The 21076-nt window shown below is 40.2% G+C and overlaps 1 protein-coding gene across 1 annotated transcript in view; it reads right to left on the bottom strand.

The window, feature by feature from the left end:
• mcmbp (minichromosome maintenance complex binding protein) overlaps positions 1-20811 on the bottom strand; it is a 22200-nt gene extending 1389 nt beyond the window's left edge. Inside the window, exons 1-15 of the mRNA XM_061962114.1 lie at positions 20623-20811; positions 19013-19104; positions 18795-18935; positions 18675-18716; positions 17450-17539; positions 17210-17348; positions 14323-14468; positions 13713-13810; positions 13478-13650; positions 13278-13401; positions 13089-13206; positions 5688-5853; positions 5468-5601; positions 4837-5004; positions 4656-4744 (exon numbers count right to left, since the gene is read on the bottom strand). Of these exons, the coding sequence (XP_061818098.1) occupies positions 4656-4744; positions 4837-5004; positions 5468-5601; positions 5688-5853; positions 13089-13206; positions 13278-13401; positions 13478-13650; positions 13713-13810; positions 14323-14468; positions 17210-17348; positions 17450-17539; positions 18675-18716; positions 18795-18935; positions 19013-19104; positions 20623-20680 (1778 nt within the window). The 5' untranslated portion in view covers positions 20681-20811. The remainder of the gene's footprint in view (positions 1-4655; positions 4745-4836; positions 5005-5467; positions 5602-5687; positions 5854-13088; positions 13207-13277; positions 13402-13477; positions 13651-13712; positions 13811-14322; positions 14469-17209; positions 17349-17449; positions 17540-18674; positions 18717-18794; positions 18936-19012; positions 19105-20622) is intronic.
• Between the last annotated feature and the right edge of the window lie 265 nt (positions 20812-21076).

The raw sequence follows: 21076 nt of genomic DNA, 5'->3' as shown, positions 1-21076 counted from the left end.
CGTCCCCTTAAAAGGGGTGGAGGGGTCGCACTAATATACAATGAAAACCTTAACCTTACCCCTAACCTAAATAATAATTATAAATCGTTTGAGGTGCTTACTGTGAGGTCTGTCACACCGCTACCTCTCTACCTGGCTGTTATCTACCGCCCCCCCTGTGCCCTATTCTGACTTTATCAGTGAATTTTCAAAGTTTGGCGCTAATCTAGTGATGCATGCAGATAATACAATTATAATGGAGGATTTTAATATCCATATAAATACCCCATCAGACCCTCTGTGCGTGGTGCTCCAGGCTATAATTGATAGCTGTGGTCTTACACAAATAATAATTGAACCCACGCATCACAACGGTAATACAATAGATCTAGTCCTTGTCAGGGGTGTCACCACCTCCAAAGTTATGATACTCCTGTACACTAAAGTAATGTCCGATCATTACCTATAAAATTCAAAGTTCTGACTCATTGTCAACAATCTACTAATAACCAATGCTTTAGCAGCCGCAACATTAATGCTGTCACAACTATGACTCTTGCTGGCCTACTGCCTTCGGTAATGGCGCCATTCCGAAATTATGTGGGCTCTATCGATAACCTCACTAACAACTTTAACGATGCCCTGTGCGACAACATTGATAATATAGCACCGCTAACGCTAAAAAAGCCCCTAAAAGGCGTACCTTCTGGTTTACAGAAGAAACTAGAGCTTTGAAACTATCATGTAGAAAGCTGGAACGCAAATGGCGTGCTTCTAAACTTGAGGTTTTCCATCAAGCATGGAGTGATAGTTTAATAATTTATAAACGCATGCTTACCTTAGCTAAAGCTAATTCCTACTCCAATCTCATCCGCCTCAACAAAAACGATCCTAAATATTTGTTCAGTACAGTAGCATTGCTAACCCAACAAGGGAGTCCTCCAAGATGACCTTATGAATTTCTATAATAAGAAAATTTAACTCATTAGAAAGGAGGTTAAAGACAACGCGTCTCAGCTCTAACTGGGTTCTATTAACACTGATACGAATGTATATACGACAGATATTGTCCTCCAAAATAGTCTCTCTCTTTTTGATGAAATAACATTAGAGGAACTTCTGCGACTTGTAAACAAACAACATGTTTACATGACCCACTTCCTGGGAAACTTATCAAGGAGCTGCTTGTAATATTAGGACCATCAGTGCTAAATATGATAAACTTCTCACTTTCCTCTGGCACTGTTCCCCTAGTACAGGGGTCGGCAACCCGCGGCTCCGGAGCCGCATGCGGCTCTTTGATCACTCTAATGCGGCTCAACAGCTTACTTGCTGAATTAGTAAGAGTGTTAAAAGTTTTTTTTTATACCGCCACCGTCAGTGTAACCTGTGTGGTTGTTGACCAAGTATGCCTTGCTGTCACCTACGTGAGCAAGCGGAAGCCCCATACAACGTGTGGCTGATCAGGCACGCTGGTTGTGGTGTGTGCTATATGCTGTACCTTCACGGCACGCATGACGCTGACAAGCGCCATTCATTTAAAACCCGCGTGTTCCTTATAAAAGGTGTGGGCAGCGTGTCTGAGACTCCTGGTTTATACATAGCACAAAGCAAAAAAAAACTTTGTATACAATGTTTCTCATTTAAAATTTCAGAAAAATTTTGCGGCTCCCATTGTTTTCTATAATTTGTGAAACTGGTCAAAATGGCTCTTTGACTGGTAAAGGTTGCTGACCCCTGCCCTAGTATTTAAAAAAGTGGTTATTCATCCTCTGCTCAAAAGACCTAACATCGATCCTGACCTCATGGTAAACTACCGGGCGGCGTTCCACCTTCCCTTTATCTCGAAAATCCTCGAAAACATTGTTGCACAGCAGCTAAATGAACACTTAGTGTCTAAAAATCTCTGTGAATCCTTTCAGTCCGGTTTCAGGGCAAATCACTCTACGGGGACAGCCCTCGCAAAAATGACTAATGATCTATTGCTAACTATGGATGCTGATGCGTCATCCATGTTGCTGCTACTTGATCTTAGCGCTGCTTTCGATACCGTCGATCATAACATTAGAACTAGGGCTGCAACAACTAATCGATTAAAATCGATTATAAAAATAGTTGGCGATGAATTTAGTCATCGATTCGTTGGATCTACGGTATGCGCATGCGCGGAGGCATTTTTTTTTTATAAACCTTTATTTATAAACTGCAACATGTACAAATAACTGAGAAACAATAATCAAAATAAGTATGGTGCCAGTATGCTGTTTTTTTTTCAATAAAATACTGGAAAGGATAGAAATGTAGTTTGTCTCTTTTATCAGATTATTAATCGATTAATCGAAGTAATAATCGACAGATTAATCGATTATCAAATTTATCGTTAGTTGCAGCCCTAATTAGAACGTATCAAAACTCGTATTGGTATGTCAGACTTAGCCTTTTCTTGGTTTAACTCCTATCCTACTGACTGGATGCAGTGTCTCTCCCATAACAAAGTGACCTCAGAGTATGTTAAGGTAACGTGCGGAGTTCCACAGGGTTTGGTTCTTGGCCCTGCACTCTTCAGCCTCTACAGTATATGCTGCCGCTCGGTGACATCATACGCAAATACGGTGTTAGCTTTCACTGTTATACTGATGACACCCAACTCTACATGCCCCTAAAGCTGACCAACACGCCAGATTGTAGTCATCTGGAGGCGTGTCTCAACAAAATTAAACAATGGATGTCTAGCTACTTTTTGCAACTCAACGCTAAGAAAACAGAAATGTTAATTATTGGTCCTGCTAGACACTGACACCTATTTAATAATACCACCTACACATTTGACAACCAAACAATTACACAAAGCGACTCGGTAAAGAATCTGGGTATTATCTTCGACCCAACTCTCTCATTTGAGTCACATATTAAGTTACTAAACCAGCTTTCTTTCATCTCCGTAATATTGTTCAAATGTGTTCCATTTTGTCCACCACCGACGCTGAGATCAATCATGCGTTCATTACGTTTTGTCTCGAATCCTGTAACGTGATATTTTCGGGTCTCCCTATGTCTAGCATTAAAAGATTACAGTTGGTACAAAATGCGGCTGCTAGACTTTTGACAAGAACAAGAAAGTTTGATCATATTACGCCTATACTGGCTCACCTGCACTGGCTTCCTGTGCACTTAAGAAGCGACTTTAATGTTTTACTACTTACGTATAAAATACTTAACGGTCTAGTGCCATCCTATCTTGCTGATTGTATTGTACCATATGTCCCGGTCAGAAATCTGCGTTCATAGAACTCCGGCTTATTAGTGATTCCCAGAGCCCAAAAAAAGTCTGCAGGCTAGAGAGCGTTTTCTATTCGGGCTGCAGTACCCTGGAATGCCCTTCCGGTAACAGTTAGAGATGCTACCTCAGTAGAAACATTTAAGTCCTATCGTAAAACTCATTTGTATACTCTAGCCTTTAAATATAGACTCCTTTTTAGACAAGTTGATCTGCCATCTCTTTTCTTTTCTGCTCCGCCCCTCTGTCCTGCATGGAGAGGTTATCAGCTAGCTGTTCAAAGTCGGGACCCGGGTGGACCATTCCTCAGTGCATCAGTTGGGGACGTCTCTGCGACTTATCTCCATTCAAGATGATCCCTGCTGGCCTCACTATGGACTGGACTCTCACACTATTGACTCGATCCATTGCACCGGTCGCCCGAGGTTTGTCATTGTGCCCATTAGGTTGAGTTTTTTTCTTGCCCTGATGTGGGATCTGAGCAGAGGATGTCGTTGTGGCTTGTGCAGCCCTTTGAGACACTTGTGATAATGGGCTATATAAATAAACTTTGATTGATAGTAGTAGTAAGACAGGGCTAAACATCCTGATCCTACACACTGACAGCACGCAGGAGCAGGCATGCTAATAGCTAAGCTAGCTAGCTGCTAAGCTAGCTCGAAAAAACAGAATAACTGAGTGCTTGGTAAAGTTTAAGATGTTAAGGTTAAGATCATACTAAGGGTAATATCAGTATATGATCGATACTAGAGTAATTAGGGATTTTTTTGTTAATAATTATTAATAATTCCCTGGACACACGGGGACTTTGAGGGCAAAAACCTACATGATTTAAATTACCGTATTTTTCGGAGTATAAGTCGCACCTGCCGAAAATGCATAATAAAGAAGGAAAAAACATATATACCGTATTTTTCGGAGTATAAGTCGCACCCGCCGAAAATGTATAATAAAAAAGGAAAAAAACATAAGTCGCACTGGTGCCGGCCAAACTATGAAAAAAACTGCGACTTATAGTCCGAAAAATACGGTAAGTCCCGGCCAAACTATGAAAAAAACTGCGACTTATAGTCCGAAAAATACGGTAAGTCCCGGCCAAACTATGAAAAAAACTGCGACTTATAGTCCGAAAAATACGGTAGTCATTTAGTTATTGTGCTACTGACTTAATAGTACGAATAAAAGAGAATAAGAAACTAGTTTAAGTTCACAGCTAAACGGACAATAGCATTCACCATAAATAAATTGAAAAATGTATAATTAGTATATGCGATCAGTATCCATATTAATACCAACTGATCTCACTCATGGATAATTGGTATCGGCAGTATAAAACCGTGATTATCCCTAGTTCCAGTTTGTGGGATGATAGAAACATGCACAAATAATTGTAGCCCACCTTGCCACCACAAGCATGCGGTGCAGGTCCTCAGCACTGATGCTCTGGGGGTCGTCCTTCCTCATATCTACAAAGTCATCCTCAACTGACTGAAGGGACGACAGGGAAAGAAGAAAAAGTTGAATACTCGTTTTCCTGCAGGGCTTTTATTTTGCAAGCACAGAGCGGTAACACGTTTCACCTTGGTCACATCATTGGAGATGCTGTAGTCCAGCTGCCGGGCCACACTCAGGTAGAGTCGGAACTTGTTGAGTTGCGAGGAAGTCTGCATGTGTGAGGGGATGCTACCAAGATGGTCGTCCATGTGGGCGGGGGTGACTTGGGGCTGCAGGTGCATCTGACAGTCTGACTGCGGGGTCAAAAGAAATGTTTCAATTCCAGGTGTTGGAAGGGTGTTGTCATAGCACACCAGGCAGGAGCAACGCTAAACCAGGCGCCTATGATCACGTGACTTCTGACCAACCCTGGAGGTTGTTTACAGAGTGCTGCCCGAGACTGACGCCTCTCTCTGGATTGTTCCTGTGGCACACAGCTGCCGCCACGGCAACATGTTAGGCCAGCACACAGGAATAGCACACAGCGCATTCCTCGCACGGTTCACAACCGAGTGAGACCTGAGATTAAATCCTTCAGCCAATTGCAGCGGAGACAGCAGCGTGATGCTGGCTGGAAACAACCTCCAGCGTGGGACATGGCCGACAGAAACCTAACACCTTCCCGAGCCTGGCTGGGGAGAGGCTTGGCTGCGGTGTGGGCGTAAGCGTCAAGTGAGATCAGCGTGGCTGCACGCCTCCCTCCTCGCGTGTCCTCACCGGCAGCAGCGAGCGGCCCTCCGATGCGACGAGCACATTAATATTGCAGGGGAATTCCATCTGGTGGTAGTTAAAGTCATAATCAACCTTCTGCCAAGTGATCAGATTGCCCAAAGCTGTGACATTGCGCACACCTACAGCACAACAACACACACACACACAGGCAGCCTGGTTAGTATCAAATCATGCTTTCTCAACAGGTGGTGTTTGCTACTCGTACCTGCGGTGTCCAGTTGCCCCTGCTCCAGCTGTGTTTCGTCCAGGAAGAGCGATGTGTTTCTTGCCAGCTGCAGAGCGCCGCTCACCAGCCGATTGGCCACATAGTCCTTCTTTGGCACCAGGCTCATCTGATTCATGTTTTGAAGGCTCATGCCCAGATAGAACGACTGCAAGGTTGTGTGGAGATCAGGAATTAAATAAATTTTTCTTTTTAAGTGATCTATTCTTCATATTGTTACACTCTTTGTTATGCATGAGCACCAGACTCGATATCAGAAGTAAACACAGTTTCTAGCTATTTTCCACAAATTGTTTTCTCTTCGTTCACTGAACGATTGCCAACAGAAGATAGCTAAGGTTTCTAAATAATTGTTAAGAATTATTGTCACATATGTAGAATTATGTTACTGACTCAAAATGACATCTTTTAACTCCAAAAACACCACTAGCTAGTGTATGTTAGTTACTATTATTGGCTTAAAAGAGCAGATTTAGAAAAAAACCCATTAATATTTTCATTGTCTTGTTCACGGGGACATGCCCAACAGCAGCAGGTGGAGAGGTGCCTAAGAGGGAAAATGATTTGAAAACAAATGCTATGGTTCAATTCCTGATGTACAGGTGGGTAAAATCATACGCTTTTACAAACAATGTGTTGGTAACATAAGATGATGTTACTGATCTAGCCAAAGGTGCCAAGTGCAGTTGACTTGTAGCAGGGAGAGGGCGGGACATCATGTTTGAAAGTTGCCGTTTAACTGTACAAACTTGAATAATAACGCTACTTGCCTGCAACCAGCAGTGGCGCTGTTGAGCTAGGAAGTTGCTGTACATTCACGCTGCGCAAACTCCTCCAGACCAGCGATTCCCAACCGCTGTGCCGTGGTTAGTGGTTACTTAATTGGTGATACTAGGGATGCAACAATTTACCGGTTTTACTATTAATAACATTACGGTGGCTGCAATACACCGTGTGTTTTAGTCCTCACTAGTGTTGCCAACTTGGCGACTTTCCAAATCCTCCTGGCGACTTTTTTTTTTAAACAGCTAATAGCGACAAAGCGACTTTTCTCGGTGTTATTGTGGACTTTTCTTGTGTCTCGGAGACTCTGAGGTAAAACAATGCTGCAGTTACTGTCCTCAGCAAGCAGTGGCGGGTGCTGCCGTGAGCCCCTCCCCCATTCCAAAGCACGAAAAACCGTAAATATTTCTTCAGTGTCATGTCACGCTAAAATAATTCAGTGCAACGTCCCAATGCTATTGTTCATGTTAATGAGCCAGTCAATATATGACAATAATGTCACAACTCTCGAGTCTTATGATCAAATTTTATTCTACACTATTTTAATTGATTTACATTTAAAGAAATCAAATTAAGAATCAACATAAGAAACTTACAGCTCCGATAATACTTCGAATTTTATTTTTTTTAAACTCACTTTTTTTTCTCCCACAATGTTTTTCCTCTCTACTACAGCATTCATTGCAATCAATTATGCATCATCCAGCAACATTTAGGACAGCCAATAGCTACTTTCCCTATTAAAGAGATGGCAACACTGCTCCTTACTGGCTATAAACTAACATTATTATGCTGCTAGGTTATTTTCGGCACAACCTGTATGAAACTAAAAACAAAGTTACACCAGCGGTGCATGCACATACGCACCTATCGAGAGACACGCTAGTATGCCAAATTAGCTTAAAAATGGCAGCAGGACAAAGCAGCAAATTTTTCACACACACAACAAAGCTAAAGTCGGCTTTGTGGGAACTTGTGGGTACTTAAAGGATTGACCAGGGAGTCATTGAAGGCGATGGCTCACCCATTTGCAAAACCTGCCAAAAGACAATTGCGGCTAAAGAGTCTAATACAGAGATGTCAAACTCATTTTCATTGAGGCCCACATCCCAGTTGTGGCTGCCTTTAGAAGGCTGCTTGAAACAGCGAATAATATATGAATTGTCCTCTACATTTGATTATTATATATCTATTTTTTTACGTACACTGTAAAAAAATAAAAAATGTTACTGAATTTTATTGTAAAATATACTGTTTTTTTTTTTTTTTTAACAACATATTACAGTAAATGGAAAAAACAGTACCACTGTTTCTTTAATTCTGGCAACTTAGCTTCCAGTTCTTTACCGGAAAAACAATTATGTTATGGTTTTTGTATTTACACCAATAAACCGTAATAACAACTGTAGATTTTACAGTAAAAAAAACTGGCAGCTCAGTCAACATAATGTTACCGTAAAAAACTGTTGTATTTTTTTCCCAATTCACAAAAATATACTACAAAAGTCACTTTCAATTTTACAGTAACAGCTTTTGTCATTTATACAGTGTAAAATGTTTCACCGTCACCAGCTCCGGGATATGCATGTACGTTGCGCAGCCCATTAATCTTTTTTTTTAATTATTATTATATTTTCATAATCTTAAGAAGCCATAATCAAAATAAAAATTCAAATTGGATTAATTGTCCAACTCTACTTTATAGTATAGGATAGGGTAGACTTTTATTTATCACACCATGAGGAAATGATGTGGTTGCAGTGCAGATTCAAAAAGTCCACAAAAAAGTATTAAAAGTACAGTTAACTATGTAATCGGTATTGGTGATCTCATTCATGGATGATCGGTAGCGGCAGCATAAAACACTGATGGGATCCATTCCAGCGTATAGAGACAGAGAACAATTAAATGATCTTCCACTCGATGGCAGAAGATCCACCTGTTGCCACACACACACAACAGAACAAGTCATGGCAGGCTTGGTGTTTTTTTCATGTAAAATGATGTGCGTTGGCTTAATAAAGGCTCTGAAACACTGGTCCATGCAGTTTTATTCTGCTCAATACAAACCAGCATCAAAACAAGAGCTAGGAACATTCCGGGATTCTTTTTCATCACTTCTAAAATAAGTGTAGTGGATTCAGTGACGGTTAAAATCCTTAGTCAATGGTCACGTGGTATTTTTTGTTTTCCTGACAATATCGAATGGAACATAGATAAAACATTTTTAAAACGCTTGATTAAGTATGTACTCTTTATCAGTGTCATTAGGCCTGTTGGTCAGAATTTGAGTTTAAAGAAATAATCATAACCTTAAATATGGTAATTAATCTGTCAAGTTTCCTTGCACTTCAAAGTATGAGGGAGCGAGTTCCCCTTCAGTGTCTCACAGCCCGTTCTACTTGTTCATACAAATAACACACCGCGCTCCGTTCGCTGACATTATTTGTGTCTACACTTTAGTATTCATTTTAGAACAATACACACACCTGCAGCTAGGTGGCAGCAGTGCTCAATCTAATCAACTGTTCTACCCAGTAGAAGTAGAAACCCAAGTACAGAGCTAACGGAGGCGAAGAGATGGAGGGAGAAGAAAAAAATTTGAGTTGTCCGAGGTACTGTATTTTACGGACTATAAGGCGTATTTAAAATCCTTTTTTTCCCTCAAAAATCGACAGTGTGCCTAATGTACGGAATAATTCTGGTTTTGCTTACCGACCTCGAAGCTATTTTATTTGGTACATGGTGTAATGCTAAGTGTGACCAGTAGATGGCAGTCACACATAAGAGATACGTGTAGACTGCACTACGATGGCAATATGACTCAAGTAAACTACACCAACATTTTATATGTTCCATTGAAAATATAGAACATTACATACGGCGCTCAAAAATCTATCAAAATGTTTTAGTATGACTTTGGTAAGCTATGAAGCCGCACCGCTTGATGGATTGTCGGCGCATTAAACATACGAGTATTATTATGGTGTGTGTATAAGGTAAGACATTATCTGGCGTTTTGTTTCGCGGTATTATGCAAACAACTTTTCTTACCTTCTGGTACCAGCTGATCTGTACTTGGGATCTGCATAAATCCTGAAAAATCGCGTGCGGTCGCCTTTGAAGTCTGTGCCGACATCGTAGTCGATAAGCTTCTTCTTTTTCTCTGTCTTCTTGTTATGGGACATTCATCCTCCGCTGTTGCCATTTCTAATATAAAGTAGTGTAAAGTTCTTACTTATATCTGTCAGTAAACTCGCCATGAAAGTGCTAAAACATAACCGGTATGGGGAGTTTACATTGTTCACCCAAGGAACTTCAGTTATTTGAGATTTCGGTCGGACGGTTTTTCACGGGACATTTCTGGCCTTGTTGTTGTTTCCGGATGAGGAGATGCTTGTCCGTTGCTGATTTAAGTAAAGTCTGAATGTCATTAAAACAGTTAGCTCCATCTTTTGACACTTCTTCCACTCCCGTCCCTTGCAAGCTACACCGCTACAACAAAGATGACGGGGAGAAGACGCTGTCAAAGGTGGGCCACGTAAATAAGACCGCCCACAAAACGGCGCATCCGGAAAAGACTGTCAGAAAACGGCTTTTCTGACAGAATGATGGTAAAACATAATCTACGCAACATTTTGACCAAAGAGCCACCATTACATGTTATGTAGACCAGGAGGAAGTGTTTTCCATTTAGAAAAAAAAATTATAATAATACGACTCCTTTAATGCGCCTTATAATCCGGTGCGCCCTATGGTCCGGAAAATACGGTATATATAAAGAATGTAACTCACACAGTGTTGTACACCTAAATATATAAATAATATCAAGTTGTCGGTAGTAATTAAATCCAGGGGGTTCATGACAGAAAATAAGAGGCACTGTGCTATATAGGAAGCTGGGGTCAAAGGCCATGTTCTGCAATTTATCCCCACACACTGCTTGTTCTGTCCTGTATAAACAGCTCCAGTAGGGAGGGGCGATATGGCCTAAAATCTATATTGCGATATATATTGCAGCATCCTGCCATAACGATATATATCCTGATATATTATTTGGTGTGTAAATGATAAGAGAACCATTTCAAAACGGGTTACAAAGTCTCCTATTTTGCTGCTGACATGCGATTAATATATTGCATCATTTCTGGTTGTATCATTTTCTCAAAACTATTATTAATATACTTTCTAATTTACTGTTGATATCTGGTTACTTTGTGTTGTAACATGGTTCTATCTACATTTCTGTCAAAATGTACAACTCACTTATTCTCTTATTTAGATACGTTACATTAGTTTTGGTTAACACTACAAATTTGGGTATCGATCCAATACCAAGTAGTTGAAGGGTCAGTGCATACATTATGTTTTACAGACCATCTTCAAGTCGCTTTCTGATCGTCTCTTCAGGATGCACTGTTTGGTGGGCCGTCTTAATTATGCCGCTCCACTTCAACTGCATCTACTCCACGTCAGCCTTCTTGTAGTTTTTAGCGCTTCCATATGGAGTCTACTGACAGATACTGTACAAGTTTAAACTATACGCTACTTTGTATTAGAAATGGCAACAGCGGCAGATGCATGTGCCTGTATGAGCCAGTCTGCCCCACAACTCGAAGATAGAAAAAAATAAACAACGTCGGACTGCAATGGCGGACTCGCGCAGTGGTCTTCAGGTAAAACTTTACCATACGAAGATATCCGCTGACGTCACATTGGGAAAAATGTCACAATTGGGGCAAATTCCAAACGGCTCATTTGGAGGAAGTACTAAGGAAGGCAAGACTGTTTTGTAAATATCTCCGCCATGTCTACATTGTTTGATTTAAAATTTCCGGGACTTATCCAGATCCCAAATACTGTACACATCAGCAGGTAACAATAGGCAAGAAAAGTTGGTTTTGCATAATAGGTCCCATTTAAATTTTTCAAGATCATTGAATGATTACATTTTTCATCACGATTATAAGCAGATAAAAACACAAGATGGCGATGTAACAATATCAATTAAGTATTTGAATTATTTCAAACTATTAGCGCTGATTTAAATTAGGCATATTGCGATCAGAGTTTTATGCTGCTGATTCCAATCGTTAATGAGTAATATCAGCCAATACCATTTGCATGTATTAGCTGTTTTCAATTTATGGTGGGTGCAGTTTAACAATATCAACACAATATTTAAACTAGTTCCTTATTCTCTTACTCTGTATGTAACATGTTCAGCCTCATCCTCCAGTGATAAAGTTACATGATAATGATGCTTAAAATAATAACAAATTAAGTTTATTTTCCATATTGTAGGTGATTATTATTAGCTTAGAGGAGCAGCACCATACTGTGTATGGAGACACATATTTAACTGCTAACTGCTTGTCAGCCTGGCAACCAAAAATAAATACAGTGTTAGAGTGGATCGGCATTTGTGATCAGCAATAAAATGTATTAATTGGCAATGGCGATCACATACTGTACTTTTTTCCTGAAAATCAACTGATACTGATCGGTGGCCGATCGATCGGAACATCCCTAACTTCAATCTTTTGGTTTTTGTCAATAAAAGGGGTCATATTATGATTTTTTTCCCCCCTATGTTTAAAACCATTTTGGTCTAAATACCATGTAATGATGCAAAATGTGCATAAATTTAGTTTTACAGACCTATTTGTAAGCCATATTTTTGCTCCCTTTGAAAACAAGCCATTTTGAGAGGCAGAATTGTTAGATGCAAATTAACCCCTTCTCACCACTCTCCCTCACGCTGAGTCAGCATTCGCCCGGCAGATTTTTTTTATTTTTTTTTTTACTTTTCTTGCTTTTCTTGTGCACTTTGGTGACCTCTAGCAGCCATCTGTTTTGAGTGACTTTCACCACAACATCCCAGATGATGTCTCGAGATCACCGTGTTTTATTGCCGAAGCCAGCTAGGGTGCAGGTCTGTACCGTATTTTTCGGAGTATAAGTCGCACCGGAGTATAAGTCGCACCTGCCGAAAATGCATAATAAAAAAAGAAAAAACATATAAGTCGCACTGGAGCCAGGCCAAACTATAAAAAAACCTGCGACTTATAGTCTGAAAAATACGGTAACTTATTTCCTGAGTTTGTAAACAATAATCACAAGACCATATATTTATACTATACTTGGTATCATTACTATCGATATTTGTATCGATCCGCCCACCTTTGTTTACATTCAAGAGCTCCAGCTTAGCAGTTAGCAAATGCTTGGTGTAGCATGTTCAGCTATTCCTCGTCCTCCAGTGATACAGACACTTGTAAGAAACCTAGTTTATTAGCTGCCATTGAGGCGAAGATTGCTGACTTAGAGGTGGCTTGGCATTGTAGAGGGATGTCAGCCACGAGCGAGCTAGTGAGAATGCTACAGCGTGTTGAAGACACCTTTGTTCACTTGTCGCGGTCAAATTTGGAGGACACAGCTAAAATGTGTAATCAATATTCATTATCACGATATAACAATAATATTCAACCATCTATTGCCGGCCAGATTTAAATCGTCTATATCGCGTAACACAAAGCCCCAACATGATGTTTTGCGGCTGTGAGCCATGACATGAGCATGAAGGTGTCTTTTACTCACAGAGGGTACAAGTTGTTGGATGACTTGGTAGAGACGTTCGGTGTACGACGACACAGTGGGACATCCACTCAGGTTCAGGGTGAACTTCCCCAGTGGTAACACGTCTCGTCTGGTGTACCTGCAAGAAATCCAAGCAAAGAGTGAAATTGTACTTTTTGACAACACAGTACTGTATCATGGGACACGTACACGTTTGATATGAGATGCAAGATGAGGTACTCAGCGGCCAGGGAATCTCCCAGAAGGACATGAGTCAAATATGCAAGGAAGTCTGCCCGGACAGACACCATCTCACTCAGAGTTGAAGATAAAACTACGAGAGGAGGGACAGCCAGACAAATGAGGTTGGAGATCATTCATTGGAGTTGACGAGGACATACTTTGCTCACTGGCACTGTTATCCTGCAAGACGGCAGAGGGCAGAAGAGGGTTGTTGTGTGCCAGCGGCTTGGCGTAGAGCATGTGGAGGCGAGGAACCAGTGAGGCGGGCGGGCTGTGCACCCTCTGCTCCTCTACCGTTTCCATGCACTCTGAGGGGTCTATTAGGGACGAGGACTTGTCCCTGCGTGGGCAGAAATGTCAACCACAGCCATACGTCCCCAAACTGATCTTAGTACACCTCACCTGTCTTCAGCCAGAGCGCTGAGGGCAGGACTCACTGAGAGGATTCCGTAGACTTCGATGGTCTCGTTCAGTTTGAAGCTGTCCCAGTCCTCGTAGACCTGACACAAACACACACCCTAATCTTTCACCTCAAGTCACATACTTGTCTCATAACAATTAAAACGTCTTTATGGGACACACATAAAAATTCATCTTAGTTCACAATAACAACATGAGATGTAATTTAAATGATTTGTTTCACTGATTGAATGACGATAAGCATTTCGTTCGGCAGGTTGGCTCTACTGACCTGGTTTGTCTACTCTGCTCAAGGGAGAAGCAATCACATTAATCGACTTTTCTTTTGACTTATTTGTACTATAGAGTGAGCGAGCTTGCCATGTTTTTTGACTTGATGGATTCTTTTCAATCTTTCTACTCGTTGCAATTAAGACATTTCCTTAAAGCAGAACAAGACAAAGAGAGGTCTAATAATGCGATTTATTTCAAACGTAAACACATGGCCTTAAACATGGCATGAATGTGCGCACGTGGGGAAAAAGAATTGTGCAGAAGTACATGTCTCCATTTAGTAAAAAAAAAGAGGTGTGAATATGAATGGATAACATACCTTGACTAAGCAGGAAGGGCCTTTCTCGCCTGGTAGAGGAAAATTGAGGTCAAGGCACATGGCAGAAGCCATCTGGCCGGGAGGAGCTTCAGCCTCCTGCCGCCGAGCTTCACTGGTGCCGTGTTCTTCCGAGTTCATCTGAACACCTGCAGGCAGAAAACGATGACGGAAAACAGCAATAAGGTGGATTAAAATGGCTCAGTGTTTCCCCACAGGACTGCAATTTATTTGTGGTAGTTTTGCACAATTGGCCAACATCAGTAAAAAAAAACTGAAAAGCAGAACAAATACATTTAGAACTATTAAAGAACTTTCTTTTTCTGCTTCTTTTGGTCTTGTTTTAAAAACACAGAGCTGTCTCTTAGTGCTTTAAGATGGGGGAGTGGCCCAGAGCAGCACCTACTGCTCGTTGAGAAGATCGATACATTCTTTCACTCCAGTAACTCCCATAGACTTCACTGGATTTGTCGCTAGTAATTTTTTTGAAAAACAGCATCTAAAAGTTAACTGGTTACTCACGAAATATAGCAACTCCAATCCTCCCTACTGTGTCCTCTTATTCTCTGGCAGACAAGATGCATAATGATTTTTTTTTGTTATCATATAGATGAGAGAAAAAGTACATCATAGAATCTAAGGCATATGCCTCCAAAGTGTGGCCCGCAGAATATTATCTAAATAAAGTTAAACAACTAAATAACGTTTAAAAAAAGAGCAAAATGATGTAATGTAATAAGAAAAAGCTGACATTTTGATAGTAATAACTAATAGTATGTTTTGTCACCTTTCAATCAATCTTTATTTGAATAGCACTTTACATACAAATGTAGCAGAATGTGCTTTACATTTAAAAACATTTCAAAAACATTAATTTCATAATCCCAGGTTAAAACAGTCAACCCCCCGCCCCCCATTCCTTCTACCACAAACATGCAGATATAATAAAAGTCTTGTAAAAACAAATGTGGCTGAGCACGGAAGCACCAAGTGAGAAAACACTATGTTATGAAGCCGAGTGCGCCGGGAGCTGCATGATGGGTGGCCGCGGTCGCAGCGACCCTGATCCAGAGCACACAGCGAGGGACCAGGGAGTCCTCTCGCAGAGGAACCCATGAACCAGAGCCACAGCAGTAGCAGCACATCAGAGCCCCCAGTGCAGAGGGCTTCTGCTGAGGAAAGGCTGGAAATAACTTTACAGAACTAAAATATATTAAGAGGATAAAATAAAAGAATAAAATAAATGTATATCATACATTAGTGAAATGCATCAATATTACATAAATATGTAGTTAAAAACGAAATAAAATCAATTAAATTCATATGTGGTAAATAAAAGCTAATACAATCTCAATGGGACTTTCCTGGTTAAATAAAGGTTATAAAATACTAGATAAACAGAGTTAAAGAGATAATAAAAAATATAAGATGGATAAGAATATTAATTAAAAGATCTCTGGCAGGCTGTTCCACAAACGGGGACGTAATAATGAAATGACCCTCCCCCGTGGGTATGGCTCAGGACTTTTGGAATAATTAGGAGGCCGGAACTGGAAGACCGCACGGACCGCGAGGGCTCATATGATAAAAGATAAAAGCAACTTGGCTAGATAAGAAAGCCTAAAGACCATTGAGGCATTTTAAAACCAGTAAAATGTTTTTTTATTTTTTATTTTTTTAAATCGGTTCTGGAACACAGAGGGAGCAATTGCAATTATTTTAAAACCAGTGTAATATGGGCCCGCCTTCTGGTCCTCGTCAGCACAGAAGCTGAGTTTTGTAATAATTGTGTGGTTTTGTCAATTTTTTTTTTTAGGAAGACCAGAAAGCAGGGCATTACAGTAGTCAATAGCATCTACGTGTTGGCCTGAGAGAAAAGCAACGAACTCTGGCTAAATTTCTAATATGATAAAAACGAATTTTTGGTAAATGGTAAATGGGTTGTACTTGTATAGCGCTTTTCTACCTTTTTAAGGAACTCAAAACGCTTTGACACTATTTCCACATTCACACACTGATGGCGGGAGCTGCCATGCACGCGCTAACCAGGCCCATCAAGAGCAAGGGTGAAGTGTCTTGCTCAAGGACACAATGAACGTGACTAGGATGGTAGAAGGTAGGGATTGAACCAGGAACCCTCTGATTGCTGGCACGGGCCACTCTCCCAACTTCGCCACGCCGTCCCCCCGAATTTTTGGCACACAGAGCTGACAAAGTTTTGTCTTTTAGTGATGTAACTAGAGGTGGGGAAAACAATCGATTTTTAGATGCATCGCATTTCAGACATGGACGATTATAGAATCGATGAGTAAATGTCAATAATCGATAATCAATGTATCTATTTTAAATAAAGTAATGCAGACAGTTCTAAAATTTGGCTGACTGCAGCGAGCCACTTCACCGAGAGAGCCGACCAGCTCCTTTACTATCGGGCACCTATGGTCCAAATTTGCACACATTTTCATTAATTTAATAAATGTGGGAAATCATTTTACTTTATTTAATTTAACTTATTCCGAATTAAATGTTTTTTTTAAGTTGCAAATTATAAACGCTTATTTATCGTGAGGTGGCCAAAGATTCCCAACTCTAGATGTAATATCATATCACAGTTATTGTGACCAAAATAGTCACGGTTATCATTATCACAGCATCGTTGAATGTGCTCCAAAAGGTACTTTTCTACACTATTACACCCTGTTGGCGTGCTAATTTTTTTTTTATTTTTAGGGTGAATAGCAATCAAAAAAAAAAAAATCATCTTAAAAACAGCAAAACAAATCATGTGAGTATTTAGGTGTATTATGGTTCTTCCATGAACCAGGAAGTATTAGGTAAATAAACAAATAGGACACTCTGTTTACTTTTGTCACACATGTTCATGTTATACCTGCATTAGGGTCCCTCTGTTTCTGTGGCTGAGTGTCCATGCTGTCCATGTCATCGTCTTCTTCATAGCTGCGCTTCTGTCTGCTCGGCATATACGAGGTGGACGGTTGCACTCTCGCTTGACTCGAACCAGTGTAACTGTGCTATAGAGTTAAGAAAAACTATGCAGCACTGAAACAAAAAGACAAGTTGTTTGGCAAGCCATTTCATCATGCACATCCTGCAGATGTGAGAAGGATATCTCTTTCACCCAGGAGTTTTCACCAGGAACAGGTACGCAGTAGAAAGTCTGTCTTTCAGCCGTCACAGTATTTTTTGAATTAAAATCCACCTGGAAATGAAGACAAGAGTCATGGCTGGCAACAATAAAGCCATTGGAGCAGGGCCAGCTCTTGGCATAAATACTTTGCTGTTGTTTAGAGCCCCACCCTTTAGGGGAGGGGTGTCCAAAGTATGGCTGGGGGGGCCATTTGCGGCCTGCAGGTCAAAAACCAAATAAAATCAAACAAAAGAAACACAGTAACAAGTAAGAAAAATGGCAATTATTTGCAATGTAATGAGAAAAAGCTGAAATTGTGATAATAATACACTTTGTCACCTGCACAAAGTAGACATTAAAAGTTTTGTCTTTAGATACTGTATGTCTTTTAACAAAATTAAAACAATATCAAAATGGCTCCTAAATGCGTTGATTTTTCAGGATACAGAAAATGGAAAAAGTTTGGGTATTAAGTGATCATCACTGTGGTCGTCGTGCTGTGCAGGTGTTACCTTGTTCTACTCTGATGGACCTCATAGATACAATCATACTTTGTTTCTGCTAAACTTTTATTAAGTGGCAAGTCAACATGCCCTTTGTAACAGTTTTAGTTCGATTTCGCAGCATCGTAACCACGTCCATTCAAAATATGTTAGCGATAATTGCTAATTTAGCATCACTTAGAACGCCGTTATCGTGACAGATTTACGACCGTATTTCTAAAACGACCATAATATTTAAGTTTATATTGTAGCCCAACCTTTTCCTTAAATATATGATGTCTAAAGAGCATTTGTTTTGCCCATGTTTTGTTTACTTTGCAATGAATGCTGAGGCAACATGGTAGCAACATCTTTGTTTACCTTTTCATACAAACTTGGAATATTATCTGGAATATAAACACATGACTATTGAACATTTTAGATTTAACTGAATTGTAGTCAATGTAACCTATTTGTTTATTGTTCATCATAAATGATCATTTATAGTAAATACAACAAAAATTAATAATACATGATTTCTTAATATCTAATTATAAATGTACTTAAAATGCATTTTTGTGGATTGTGTTTTTTATACACCCACTCTATAGCCCAGATCCGTTTCCAAGAGTAATATTAAAGACCAAAATGGGGCCACAAAACTAGGTCCTGCATCGGAGGCTTAGTTGTAAGAGTTCAAGATGATACAACAATGGTGGACTTACCCCAAATTCTGTCACATCTTTGTACTTCCCACACCTCAACACCTGACAGATCGCAACAGAATAAGATGGCTGTCTAATATATGTGCAGAAAAAAGCTTAGAATAGGATAGTAATGCTCACTTTAGTTTGTGATGATGGATCAACTGTCTCATATACTCCCATGTAAAACTCTGGATCAAACATGTCCTGAATGAAACAGCGAAACTTGACCAGACTGTTGGGCTTCAAGTAGTGCAATGGGACGTTGTTCATTGACGGGACCTTGAACAGTATGCATTGATTATTATTATTATTGTCACAACTAAAAAGGCACTAAAGAGTTAAAACAATAGTAATACCCATGAGTGAGCATCCTTTTCTTTCAGATGATCTTTGAAGAATTCCACCAGTTTTGCTTCCCATCCAGAATTTGGGTTGTTTTGAGATGCAGCTGCAATATCAACAAAAATAAATAAAAAAATAATTTTTAGTTGCCATTGCGGACTTGTGGTTAGCAAGTCAGCCTAACAGTCTAGAGATCTGGGTTGGAATCTCATGTTGAACATCTCTGTGTGGAGTTTGCATGTCCTCTTAATGGTTGTTTGTCTTCATCAAGGTTGTCAAACGTACGGCCGGATCAGGCCCGCGAACAGGTTTTACCCGGCCCGCGGGATAAAAATGTTTGAATGAAAGAAACTGCTGTTCCAAATGTGTCCATTAGATGTCGCAATAGCAATTATTTGTATCTTTGTACATTATGCTACATATGTAAAAATAAATAAAGTACATGATGTTAGTGCACCAGTCGAGGAAAATTAGCAAACTACATAACATCTTGTAATTTCATCCATCCATCCATCCATCCATTTTCTACCGCTTATTCCCTTTGGGGTCGCGGGGGGCGCTGGAGCCTATCTCAGCTACAATCGGGCGGAAGGCGGGGTACACCCTGGACAAGTCGCCACCTCATCGCAGGCTACAATCGGGCGGAAGGCGGGGTACACCCTGGACAAGTCGCCACCTCATCGCAGGCTACAATCGGGCGGAAGGCGGGGTACACCCTGGACAAGTCGCCACCTCATCGCAGGCTTCTTGTAATTTGATTTTGAAATTATTTTTTTTACCTTGATAGATTTAAAATGAACACCAATGAGTTAACTGATGAACATTATCACATAATTTATTCAGAAAGTATAAATAACGACAAATAAAGATAAAATACTATTAACCGCAACATGTAAGTGTAAAAAAAATAAACAACATTATGATTTGTGCATGTTCAGAATGTGCCTGTTCTATTTTTAAACAAAGAAAACAATATGAAGTTGTCTTTATTTTTAAGTTATCGTGCCGTGATTTTACAAGTCCGGACCACTTGGGAGTAGATTTTTCTCCATGTGGCCCCCGATCTAAAATGAGTTTGACACCCCTGGTCTACATGTACCCTGTGATTGATTGGAACAAAATGAGATGGGCTAGGTTTCGGCTCCTCCTGTGACCCTGAGGACAAGCGGTATAAAACAATGAATGGATAATTGTTATTCAAAGCACTGTTTTTCATCATCACACACAGGTACATTAATATTTATCATAATGCATCTGATATGTAAGTGCAATAACCACGCTGTGTTGTCTCGTTGACAGTATCCACATGTAAAACGTAAGAAAAAGTGTCAGTAGATAATAAATATTATAAATGCTGAAATGACAATTTGATGGTTCGGTGAATGCATCATACTAACTGTACAGTCAGGTGAGCGGATGATCGTCAAAACTTCAATAGTTGATACCACGAAATGTAAACCAATGTTTCTGCAGGCGAACGTGAGGTAGTTTATATACAACATGTCACACAAAAGTAGTTGTTTGCTGTGTCAGGAGAATTCGACGAGGCATCACGCTAGCCAGTGAGACCCACGCGTAAAGCTTTCCTGGTGTATAGTGAAGTACGTTCCGGTGAGTTTCTTACCAAACAACTCTTCGACAACGCCCAGAGGGTTGTTTATCCAGTCGTTTGTGGAAGGCATAATGTGCTCAAAAATGACGGCTGTATATAAAATGTGTGGAAAACAATAGTTACTTGTTACTTATGACAGAATGGCAGAAAAGCCAGGGCGGGAAACAAGCGTCATCGGGCTAAGGCAGGGGTGCGCTTCTTTTAAATTTCCGGACCTGCCGTAGGTGGAGTTATAACGAGGTATTTTATGCGTTTAGTTCAATTTTGTACGTTGTATGCGTTTTGTTCTATCAACACGAGTTTCACCATTTAGAGGCATGTATAATTTAAATGATTCATATTACGAAAACGGGCATGTAAAACTTAAAACTAGAATGACGACCTCCTGTCTATAGGTGGCAGTATTTTTATTTTTTAGCAACCAAATGCTGTGTTCATTTGACATGTGTAAGTTTAGTAGATCTGT

This window comes from Nerophis lumbriciformis, linkage group LG02 (assembly GCF_033978685.3).
Source record: "Nerophis lumbriciformis linkage group LG02, RoL_Nlum_v2.1, whole genome shotgun sequence".
In the NCBI taxonomy this organism is placed as follows: Eukaryota; Metazoa; Chordata; class Actinopteri; order Syngnathiformes; family Syngnathidae; genus Nerophis; species Nerophis lumbriciformis.
This window is presented reverse-complemented; position numbering and strand designations above follow the sequence as displayed.